Here is a 12,846-nt window from a genome sequence, read left to right as displayed (position 1 = left end):
TAATTACTTGTTGGGATTTGTTGAAAAATTTTCTCAACAATAGTCTGGTTGTTTGGAATTTGTTAGATTTCATGATCACTATTTATATAACTTGTAATTTAATTTTGAAATAAATAATATACATTGATTTGTGAATAATTTGTGCACAATATTTGCTCCTCCAAATTTGTTGTATCCATAATACAGCCATCCATTCGAGGATTAGGGCATTTCAACGAAGCTACGGAGGTAAGAGGGGTTGTTCGAATAAATGCGCTAGCCACTGAATTTAATGTAACGTTTATTAAAATGTAATAGACATAATGTTTAACTACAGTTTGCTTGTACCACAATGCAACAAGGGTTTCATACTTCAGGTTTGATTAATACATTCCGTAGCAGTATGGTATGCGAAGAGGGTTTGGTTCAAACCTACAACGTGATTATGTAATGAATTGTTAAATTTGTAATTTCAACCGCAGCGGTAACAGCTGCCAGAAACCGGTCAACAATCTCGTCGGAAAGCTCTCGGGTTGATTTCAGGCAAAGGTACTTTTCCGATGATCGAGCCCGAGAAATTTTGGTGATGACACGTGGTTCACCCCTGACGTAACGCAACGTAAGAATCTCGGGTGATAAAGTTCAGCACTTGTTGGTCTTCCGATATTGCCCTCCACCGTCGGATGTGCTCCACCTTCTTCAACCGTTGATTGCCCGAAGCTGCTCCAAACCTGCATACGGCAAATATTAAATTTATTGCGTGGAGTAAAAGGCTTATGGGTTGACCGCCGTATGAAAGAATTTAATGAATTTATGTGTTGTTCGTAGTTTTTAGGTAGATGCTTTTAATATAAGTATGGGCACGTATAATATATGTTTTTTATATATTTTTTTTATACGGCATGTATTAAAAAAAAGTCGTATGTAATAATTTTATGTTTTGAGTGTGTTGACCTTTTTTTTATGGATGTATCGCACATGGTTGGAAACAGAGTTTTTTCACAGCAGCGTAAAATAAAGAATGATGGAGCAGTAAAAGAAAAACACACAGCAGTGTGTAAAATGAGAAGAACCAGGTGATGTAATTTTTGGAGTTGTAAGAAAACCATGTGTGGTTTTTGCACAAGCAGTGCATAAAGAAAATGGTGAAGTTTTTTTTGTAAGTCTGTGTGAATTTTGTTTACAGCAGTAAACTTATGTAAACTTTTATTACAGCAGTAAGTTGTTTTCACTGCAGTGAATGTAAAAAGGGATTTACAGCAGTTAACCCAGTAATTTCTCAGAAATCTTTTATGGTGTTGAAATACTCTGTCTCTCAGTGAATTTTTTTTAAGTCTTCTGTGCACAAAAGGATCCTGGAGAAAAGTAAAAACAGAGCATTGCCTCTGTGTGTTTGTTTATTTGGTTTTTGGTATTTTTCCCCATTAAAAATACCCAACAGTGGTATCAGAGCAGACTTAGGCTCTTTGAAGGAGACGAAGAAGCTGAAGGGAGAAGGTTGTTGCTGCAACAAAACTTCTCAGGCAGACAGAAGACTCAGACAACAAAGGATTCAGGTATTCTTCATAGCTATCTTGTTTGTTATTGAAGAGACAGTCAGTGTTTTAAATACACAGTCAAGGAATGGCCAGCACAAGCACTGGTATGGGTTTGTTTAACACCCAGCTCCCACAGTTTAATGGGAAGAACTATGACTACTGGGCAATAACCATGACAGCCCTGTTTGCCTCTCAAGACTTATGGGAAATAGTTGAGGAAGGTTTTGAAGAACCAGCAGATGAAACTGAGTTCAATGCACTAACTCAGGGAGAGAGAGATCAGCTGAAGAGCAATAGAAAGAAGGATTCAAAAGCCCGTATGTTGTTGTATCTAGCAGTAGACCAGAGTGTGTTTCCAAGGTTAGCAGCAGCTAAGACAGCAAATGAAGCACGGCAAACCCTCAAGACAGCCTATCAAGGCATGGAGAGAGTGAAGACAGCAAAGCTACAATTGCTGAGAAAGGATTTTGAGAACTTGAACATGAAGGAGTCAGATAACATTGACTCATTCTTCACTCATGTGATTGGAGTAATCACACAAATGAGAACTCATGGAGAAACCATTGAAGACAGAAGAATTGTGGAGAAAATATTGAGGGTCTTACCCTCAAAGTTTGATGCCATAGTCACCACCATCGAAGAGACAAAGGATCTCTCAAGTTATTCAGTTGATGAGCTACATGCATCACTGATAACTCATGAGCAGAGGTTGAGTAGGAATGAAAACTCATCCCTTGAGCAAGCCTTCAAGACCCAGATGTCCTTTGGAAGAGGTAGAGGTCAAGGAAGAGGAAACCGAAGAGGAAGAGGCAGAAGCCAGAACAGAGGTGGAAGGAACAGCCCAGCAAATACACAAGGAAGAGGCAGCAATCCAAATCAGAACCAAGGTCAAGGCAGCAGCCAACAAGGAGGACAACATCATACTCAAGGACAAAGGTATGATAAATCTAATGTTCAATGCTATTATTGCAAAAAGTATGGACATTATGCTAGTGATTGTAGAAAGAAACAGCACGATATGAACAACAGACAAAATGCAAATGTTACAAGAGAAAACAGCAGTCAAAATAATGTCCTGTTAGCTTGTAACATGGCTGAAACACATAGTGAAGACATATGGTTTTTAGACTCAGGTTGCAGCAACCATATGACAGGAAACATTGCCCTCTTCTCAGCCTTAAATCAAAACTTGAAATCAGAAGTCACACTAGGAACTGATAGCAAAGTCTCTGTTATGGGAAAAGGGGAGGTAAAAATATTTACAAAACAAGGAGAAAGGAAAACCATAGTAGATGTCTACTATGTCCCCGGAATGAGATGTAACCTATTGAGTGTTGGACAGCTTATCCAAAAGGGTTACAATGTTTACTTTGTAAATGATGTGTGCACCATCATGGACATACCACCCAGCAAAAGATGCATTGCTGAAGTGAAGATGACAAGGAACAGGATGTTCCCTCTCCGGATCAGGGCAGACATGAAAAACAAAGGTGAAATTGCAGCAGTCACCCAAGAGGCCTTCCAAAGCGTGCCAAAGGATGAGAACTGGTTATGGCACTTGAGATTCGGGCATCTAAATTTTGGAGGTCTGAATTTGTTGAGCAGAAAAGGAATGGTAAAAGGATTACCATTGATAGAGAAACCGAACAGCCTATGTGAAGGCTGCATTTTGGGAAAACAACACAGAGAAAGTTTTCCATCAGGGAAGAGCATAAGGGCAAAGGCACCCTTAGAGATCATCCACTCAGATTTATGTGGACCAATGCAAGCTCCATCATTAGCTGGCAGCCTATATTTCTTAACATTCATTGATGACTGTACAAGAAAGACTTGGATATATTTCCTTAAAAACAAAAGTGAAGTGTTTGAGAAATTCCAAAATTTCAAGGCATTTGTTGAAAACCAAAGCGGGCTGCATATAAAAGTTTTGAGAACTGATAGAGGAGGTGAGTATATCTCCAAGGAATTCCTAAGATTTTGTAGAGAAAATGGAATTCACAAACAGTTTACAGCAAGGTACACTCCGCAGCAAAATGGAGTTGCTGAAAGGAAGAACAGGACCATCATGGATATGGCAAGGAGCATGTTGAAGGCAAAGCATTTGCCAAATGAGTATTGGGCTGAAGCTGTACATTGTGCAGTTTATATATTGAACAGGTGTCCTACAAAAGCAGTGATGAACAAGGTGCCAGAAGAGGCATGGAGTGGGAGAAAGCAAAGTGTCACCCACATGAGAGTTTTTGGGTGTGTGGCCTATGCACACATTCCGGATCAGCTAAGGAGGAAGTTGGACAGCAAAGGGGAGAAATGTCTTTTCATTGGATACAGTGAGGAATCCAAGGCATACAGGCTGTATATCCCATCTACCAAGAAGTTTTTTGTCAGCAGAGATGTTCAATTCATTGAAGAGGAAGCTTGGGATGGAAGCATAGAGAAGACAGTTAATGTTAAACACTGTTTGTCTCATGATGAAGATGAAGAGGAGGTGGCTGAAATGCATCCCCAAACAGCAGCGCCAACACAAGGACAGCAAGGGACACCATTGAGGATCAATGAGAGTGCTTCTCCAAGCACACCACAAGGAGGAAATTCAAGTGCATCTTCAAGCACTTGCACACCAAGTGAACGAGGTAAGAAATTTAGAAATCTAAGTGACATTTATGATGAAGGAATGAATTCCTTATTTGCCTTGTATTGTCATGTTGATGATCCTATTCATTTTGAAGAAGCTATTAAAGATAGGAAATGGATAGAAGCTATGGATGAAGAAATGAATGCCATAGAGAGAAACAAAACATGGGATTTGGTTGAGTTACCAAAAGGCAAAGAAGTTATTGGTGTGAAATGGGTCTACAAGACCAAGAGCAATGTTGAAGGCAAGATAGAAAGGCACAAGGCAAGGCTGGTTGTCAAAGGGTACAAGCAGCAATATGGAAGAGATTATGAGGAGACTTTCGCACCGGTTGCAAGAATGGAAACCGTGAGAGCAGCGCTGTCCATAGCAGCACAAAACAAATGGAAAGTCTACCAAATGGATGTGAAATCAGCATTCCTAAATGGAGTGTTAATGGAAGAGGTTTATGTGGAACAGCCTCTCGGATATGAGAAGAAAGGTGAAGAGCACAAAGTGTGCAAATTGAAGAAAGCTCTTTATGGGCTGAAGCAAGCGCCAAGAGCATGGTACAGCAGGATAGATTCATATCTATTGGATAATGAATTTGACAAATGTGAAGGAGAACCCACAGTCTACATCAAAGAAAAGGATGGTAAGATTTTGATTGTGGTCTTATATGTTGATGATGTTATTTTTACAGGTAATGATGATCAGCTCATTAAGAATTTTAAATCAGTCATGAAGGATGAATTTGAAATGACTGATATGGGTTTCTTGAGATACTTCTTAGGCATAGAAGTAGAGCAAAATGAAAAAGGAATTTTTATATCTCAAGCAAGATATGTAAATCAAATTTTGAGCAGATTTAAGATGGAAGAATGCAAGGCAGCCATCACTCCCACAGTAATGGGATTAAAGCTCAGCAGAGAGGACAGCAGCAAGGATTTTGATCCTAGTTTGTACAAGAGTATTGTAGGCAGCCTTATGTATTTAACAGCAACTAGGCCTGATTTAATGTATGCTGTTAGTTTAATTTCCAGGTTCATGGAGAGGCCAAAGGAGGCACATTGGCAGGCAGCAAAGAGAATTTTGAGGTATGTCAAAGGCACCAAAATGTTTGGAATTTTATATCATGCCTCAGAACATTCAGATTTGGTTGGATACACTGACAGTGATTGGGCTGGAAGTGTAGATGATCGGAAAAGCACTTCCGGTTATGTTTTTAATATGGGTTCAGGAGCCATTTCATGGGCTTCTAAGAAGCAGTCCATTGTAGCATTGTCTACAGCAGAGGCTGAATATGTGGCAGCTACAGCAGCAGCATGTCAAGCAGTGTGGATGAGAAGAATGTTGAGAAGCTTAGGCCAAGAGCAGGCAAAAGCGACAGTGATCTTTTGTGACAATAGCTCAGCTATTGCATTGTCAAAGAATTCAGTGTTTCATAAGAGAACGAAACACATTGATACCAGGTTTCACTACATCAGAGAATTGGTGAACAATGGAGAAATTGTCCTAGAACATTGCAGGACTCAAGAACAGGTTGCAGACATCTTGACAAAGCCACTTGATCAGAAGAGCTTTGAATTTTTGAGAAAGTGTCTGGGTATGACCGAATGCCCAGCTATTGAAATTAAAGGGGAGTGTTAAATTTGTAATTTCAACCGCAGCGGTAACAGCTGCCAGAAACCGGTCAACAATCTCGTCGGAAAGCTCTCGGGTTGATTTCAGGCAAAGGTACTTTTCCGATGATCGAGCCCGAGAAATTTTGGTGATGACACGTGGTTCACCCCTGACGTAACGCAACGTAAGAATCTCGGGTGATAAAGTTCAGCACTTGTTGGTCTTCCGATATTGCCCTCCACCGTCGGATGTGCTCCACCTTCTTCAACCGTTGATTGCCCGAAGCTGCTCCAAACCTGCATACGGCAAATATTAAATTTATTGCGTAGAGTAAAAGGCTTATGGGTTGACCGCCGTATGAAAGAATTTAATGAATTTATGTGTTGTTCGTAGTTTTTAGGTAGATGCTTTTAATATAAGTATGGGCACGTATAATATATGTTTTTTATATATTTTTTTTATACGGCATGTATTAAAAAAAAGTCGTATGTAATAATTTTATGTTTTGAGTGTGTTGACCTTTTTTTTATGGATGTATCGCACATGGTTGGAAACAGAGTTTTTTCACAGCAGCGTAAAATAAAGAATGATGGAGCAGTAAAAGAAAAACACACAGCAGTGTGTAAAATGAGAAGAACCAGGTGATGTAATTTTTGGAGTTGTAAGAAAACCATGTGTGGTTTTTGCACAAGCAGTGCATAAAGAAAATGGTGAAGTTTTTTTTGTAAGTCTGTGTGAATTTTGTTTACAGCAGTAAACTTATGTAAACTTTTATTACAGCAGTAAGTTGTTTTCACTGCAGTGAATGTAAAAAGGGATTTACAGCAGTTAACCCAGTAATTTCTCAGAAATCTTTTATGGTGTTGAAATACTCTGTCTCTCAGTGAATTTTTTTTAAGTCTTCTGTGCACAAAAGGATCCTGGAGAAAAGTAAAAACAGAGCATTGCCTCTGTGTGTTTGTTTATTTGGTTTTTGGTATTTTCCCCATTAAAAATACCCAACATGAATGGTTTCCAAAATGAAAGAATCATTTAGAACTTAACTCAAATCTCAATGTTAATAAATTAATAATTATGGTACTTCAGTGAGATATATATACATATTTTATTTATAATAATATTTTTTTAATACTAATGAAAAATACATATTAAATAATTACAAAATTTTAATTGAAAGAAAATTCCATATCCAATAATTGTCCAGCTTGATTGTTGATTTGGTTGTAGATCCGAGTGAGATACAATATAACCATTCAACTTTAATTAGCTCGGGCGATTTGGATGTCGATCAAAGTGGGATGCAATATATTGTGGCCGTAGATTTTGATGTCAATTTGAGTCAATAAGGTACGCCACGAAATGTGTTTCGTCGTGGCTCTATTATGGACAAGGACGTTAAATAGTGACCTCTGGCGGATTGCAGTTCCCATCAGGCGTCCCATCTCAACCAGGCCATCGCTCTATTATGGACAAGGACGTTAAATAGTGACCTCTGGCTGATTGCAGGTCCCATCAGGGGTCCCATCTCGACCAGGCCATCGCTCTATTATGGACAAGAACGTTAAATAGTGACGTCTGGCGGATTGCAGGTCCCATCAAGCGTCCCATCTCGACCAGGCCATCGCTCTATTATGGACAAGGACGTTAAATAGTGACCTCTGGCGGATTACAGGTCCCATCAGGCGTCCCATCTCGACCAGGCCGTCGCTCTATTATGGACAAGTACGTTAAATAGTGACGTCTGGCAGATCGCAGGTCCCATCAGGCGTCCCATCTCGATCAGATAGTGTTGACATAAACATATATGGTGGAAGGGCCAATGGCAGACCACTTATTTGTTGCCATTTGTCCTCTGCGCTGTGGGGTCGTACCAGACACCATGTTACTCCTTTCATCCATTAACCCGTAGCACCTAAAGAACCCAATGACACCCATCTGCACGGCAACGCCTAACCAGTCATCTATAGAGTATTTAATGCCGAAATATATGTATGGGTAATTTCGGCATTAAATAATATTTAGGCTCTCCCGTCTTATCGGGCTAAGTTGCGTGCATATATATTTCGACATTAAATACTCTATAGATGGGGCTAAGTTGCGTGCATATATTTCGACATTAAATACTCTATAGATGGCTGGTTAGACCTTGCCTATCTGCACATCTGTGGGCCATTGTAGTTAAACTTTTGCTGAATTTTCTAGAATTTTCTAATGAAGCCACAATTTAGCCAGAATGCCAAGAAATTTCTGGGGGAGAAAATTTCCAGAAACTCTGATTACTGGTGTGTTGGAATGGTGGAAATGGATTTGTTACAATCTAAATTTTTTGAAATAGCCTTAATCGTATTTAATTTCTAAATCATATTCCTGTGGATATAGGCTTCACAGTGCTTGCAAGTTCGTCTTCTACGAGTTCCTCAACAAGTATTACTCCCAAATTGCAGGGCTCGAGTATGTCGCCAAATGCAATGCATTGATATACTTTGGCAGGAACTGTATCAGCGGAAGTTATTGCCGGTGTTTCAGTTTCTTGTTGAGGATGTATTAGTTCGGGTACAAACCCAACATTGTTTTTTTAACACTTTCAAAAGTTCGTTAAATCAGGCGGGTTCTTGTGTGAATTCTGTTGCCTTCCTCAGTTTATTTTCTATGAACTGGTACTTCTTAAGGAGTATTTATGACGAAGTATTGATTTTCCTTGATGAGTACAGTGTACAAAGGTATTGGGGATCCCATATTTGGGATTAGTTTTGGTCAGGTAGTGAAGGGATGAAAAGCGAGGCTGGAGCTAGTTTGCACAGAGCCCGTTGAAGTTTTGGTTGGAGCTAGTTTGCACAGAGCCTGTTGAAGTTTTGGTTTTATGCTCTTGATGGTGAAGATAGGGTTTAATTAGACTGGTTTGTTTATCCCTCCTCTCTGTCACTTGACCTCCTTTAATATCATAACTGATTAATCAACAAAAACCAAATTTATACATGTCTTACTATTTCCGCTAATTAGTGATTTATTTTCCTGACAATAATCCATTGTGGAACCTTAAGAGATTTTAAACGAAGCTTAATGCAACAAAACAAATATTTACCATGCAGCAGATATCAATGCTCTGAAATTTGGAAGTGATTGAAGATTCTTCTATGCCTGTTCTATTACTATATTAACTGATCTAAAATTGTTTAAAAACTATACTGGAATGCATATGTATGCAGTAAAATTTTGTTTTTATATCTACTGAAAACCAAACTTCTGTCCTGATCTAAAATTGTTTAAAAACTATACTGGAATGCATATGTATGCAGTAAAATTTTGTTTTTATATCTACTGAAAACCAAAACTTCTGTCCTCTTCTTTGTTTCGATAAAGAAGAATATACTGAAAAACAAAACTTTTGGTAGGTCAATTCAAATGGGGTTGTGGTACGTCAATTCAAATGGGGTTGGGGTGTTTTTAGTGTGATTTTTTAGATTTTTGGGTGTTGGAATTCAGTAGAAAAAAAATTGATATGAAATCGGAAAAACCCACCAAAAAAATCCTTTCAAAACTTAAGACAACTCCCACCCAAATGTTGTCCTTTTAAGGATAAGGGTTATATAATCAATGAATAATGCAAACATAAGAAAGTATTTATTGTTGTGTTGTACATCAGCTTACCTGGATGAATTGGCATTCCGAGTATTCCGAGTAGTCGTGGGATTAATCGTTTCCATCTCCAAAGCATAATTTGAAGAAGATTGGTTGAAGGCACATCGTTGCAGAGGTGTATTTATCATCTCAACCTCTGAAGCATAACTCGTAGAGGCCTGGTTAGAGGCACATCGCTGCTCAGGCATATTTATCCTCTCCACCGGCAAAGCATAACTTGAAGAAGATTGGTTAGAGGCACATCGCTGTTGAGGTGTGTCAATGGGTAATGGAAACGGAGGAGCTGGAGGAATTGGAATGTCATCTCCTCCTTCCAGCATTTGGATGACTTTGCTTATCGGGGGACGGCTTGATGCATTGAACTGGAGGCACCATAGTCCAACTAAACTTAACTTTTTTGCAATCAATTGGTCCTCCTCTGACATGCTTTCTTTTCTGAGATCTCCAAATTTTCCCTCCCGCACCTGGTTAAAAGCCCAATCCGCATAGAAGAATTTGCTTGGTGTACTCTTTTGGTCATAGTCGATGTTCTTCCTTCCTCCCACCATCTCCATAACCAACATCCCATAGCTATAAACATCAGATCTATCAGTGACAGGACCATGCTCTGTAGACCACATCTCTGGAGCAGAGTAACCAAGTGTCCCTCTCTTAGCTACGGAAATGTTACTTTCCTCTCTATCTGAAATTTTGGCAAGACCAAAGTCTGCAACTTTGGGCAAAAAATTGGAATCAAGCAAAACATTGGCAGGCTTTATATCACAATGTAAGATGCGATTCCTGCACTCATCATGTAAGTATGCAATACCACGAGCTGTGCCAACTGCAATTGAATGCATCGTTTTCCAATCCAACTCGTGCCCATGGTCTCCATGGATATATTTGTCCAGAGAACCATTAAGCATGTATTCATACACCAAAGCTCTTTTGGATGCTTGAGAACAATAACCCAAGAGGCGCACGAGGTTAACATGATAGGTCCTCCCAACTGTAGCCACTTCTGCAATGAATTGCTGTTCACTTTGTTTCGATTCATCTAAAATCTTGACAGCTATCAGGCGTCCAGTAGGAAGCTTGCCCTTATAAACTGTTCCGAAACCCCCTTTCCCAACCTTGTCTGACAAATTCTTGGTGTAAGCTATAATCTGAGCATAAGAATATCTGGTTGGCATTTGAGATAAATAATAATGTAAAAAATTCTCAACTGACGGTGGTCTAGAGTCAACGGGCTCCATAAACGCTAAAATGCTCTGCTCCTCCTCACTTGAGGTCCTCAGACAACAACAACTTCTCCGACGGACGGATATGCAAGAAATGACTACTATGCTAAATACAGCAAGGAGTATCATGAAATACACTGAAATAAAGTTGAACAAGATCATTAGAGCATGGAATATAACAAATAAGCAAAAAATAACGAAAATGGATCAATTTTCAAGATAAATAGTTTACCTGCCATTACTTCTAGGGGTACCCCTGTGAACAACAATGTTCCTTGAGGAAAGAAAACAGAAAGAGTGGAGTGAGATAACGTAACGTATATAAAGACGAGGCAAGAAAATATGGCCAAGAAAACGAGTGTTGGAGATCCTTACCAGAGCAATTCCAGTTGTGAACATCATCGTGACTACAAATGCAATAAGGATAATCATCACCATAATAATAACCATAAGCATAAGGGGAACGATAACATCTTCCTCCGGTGGCTCTACAAGAATTACAAAACTCGGGTAAAGACCATGTAATTTGGAATCCTTTTTGCTTGAGTTGTTCAAAATTTGTATCATCGCTGATGCTGTAGTTCTTTGGAACTATTATAGGATACGAAGTGCAACCGTGCAATCCATTCTCTGGGAAAAAGAAGCATTGGCTCTGGTTTCCTTCGCAACCGAACAACGAGATGTGATCCACTTGGGATTCGCCAAGTAGGTACGACTGTTGTGCACAGTTAACAATTGTTCCCGCCATATATTCCTGAGAAAGATTCAAGAATGGGGAGTCTTCCTTTATCCAGTCGAGCGTGACAGAGGAATCACCTATATTATATTGGGCGATTCGAAGGGTTCGATTAGAGTAAGACTTGTTAGTGATATCTCCAATAACTTCCCCAGTGAAGTCGCCTCCCAAGTTTAGAAGGAGCCGACCGTCTTCGAACCAGACAGGTATATAGCCACATGTCCCGAAAGGATATTGGATGGTGGAATTGGCTATAGTGTAAGGAGCGCATTCTTCATAAGATGGAAAACCCGCGTTAACAAGGATGGGGGCGGAAATAAAATAGGTAAGAAGAGGCAGCATCATAGTGAGGAAAAGGAGGCAGGAGCTCATTTTGCCACGCCCAACCCAGCATATAGACATACAGCCCGCCATTAAAAAAAGAATTGAACCGAGTTTTCCAGCGAAACTAAAGCCTCACTGCCAAGAGAGTTAAAGAGATATTGCAAGAGAATTGGAATGAGAATTAAATAATGATGTGCAGAAGAGCAAAGAGGAAAGGGAAAAGGGGAAGTGCAAGGAAGGAAATGGCGATGGATTGTCAGTGACTCTGAACATATCGGACAGCGAATGCATGATTGACTTGACTTTGGCAACGATCAAAGAATCGTAACTCATTTTGTATCAAATCCGAACATATCGGACAGCGAATGCATGATTGACTTGACTTTGGCAACGATCAAAGAGTCGTAATTCATTTTGTACCAAATCGTATCCTCAGAGACTCCAGCTATTTTTTTTTTCATTATGAAAGTTCTGGGCACTTTCGCAGAACGCATTAATTGTCAATGGCGAAATCAACGGCGTAGTGGAAATAGGGAGGAAAAAGAGGGAATGGCAAAACCAACGGGAAAGTGGGAATAATAAACGACTGACAAAATCAAGGAGGAAGTGGTATTGGGTGATGTAAAAATGAATGGATGGATTGTGTTGAATAAAGTTATAAAATTGTAAATTAATGTTTTGGTTTTTGGGGTTTTGGTGTTTGGAATAGATTTGTAAGGAGAAAGTGGTATTGGTTTATGGAAAAATGAATGGATCAAAGTTGTAAAATTGTAAATTATTTTTCTGGTTTCTGGGGTTCTGGTGTTTGGAATAGATTTGTGAGGAGGAATTAGTATTAGCTGATGGAAAAATGAATGGATGGATTGTATTGACTAAAGCTGTAAAATTATAAATTATTTTTCTGGGGTTTTGGTGTTTGGAATAGATTTGTAAGGAGGAAGTGGTATTGGCTGATGGAAAAATGAATAGATGGATTGTGTTGACCAAAGTTGTAAAATTGTAAATTATTTTTCTGGTTTCTGGTGTTTTGATGTTTTGGAATAGATTTGTAAGTATTCTTACTCATATTCAAATTTATGGAAGCGTCACCCATAAACCCTTAGTGTAAGAGGATACAAACAATATGAAAACAAGTCCCATCACCAACTTCAATGTCTAAAATTTTAGTATTTAAAA

General features: G+C 39.2%; 1 protein-coding gene across 1 annotated transcript in view; it reads right to left on the bottom strand.

Moving 5' to 3' along the window:
• Positions 1-11,867, bottom strand: part of LOC149259082 (uncharacterized) — a 59,830-nt gene extending 47,963 nt beyond the window's left edge. The window contains exons 1-3 of the mRNA XM_089374804.1: positions 10,986-11,867; positions 10,843-10,884; positions 9,400-10,747 (exon numbers count right to left, since the gene is read on the bottom strand). Of these exons, the coding sequence (XP_089230930.1) occupies positions 9,400-10,747; positions 10,843-10,884; positions 10,986-11,760 (2,165 nt within the window). The 5' untranslated portion in view covers positions 11,761-11,867. The remainder of the gene's footprint in view (positions 1-9,399; positions 10,748-10,842; positions 10,885-10,985) is intronic.
• Positions 11,868-12,846: the final 979 nt, after the last annotated feature.

The sequence above is a fragment of the Pinus tabuliformis genome, chromosome 6 (genome assembly GCF_031772625.1).
Source record: "Pinus tabuliformis cultivar Carrire ecotype Pingquan chromosome 6, CPIR1, whole genome shotgun sequence".
Lineage (NCBI taxonomy): Eukaryota > Viridiplantae > Streptophyta > Pinopsida > Pinales > Pinaceae > Pinus > Pinus tabuliformis.
This window is presented reverse-complemented; position numbering and strand designations above follow the sequence as displayed.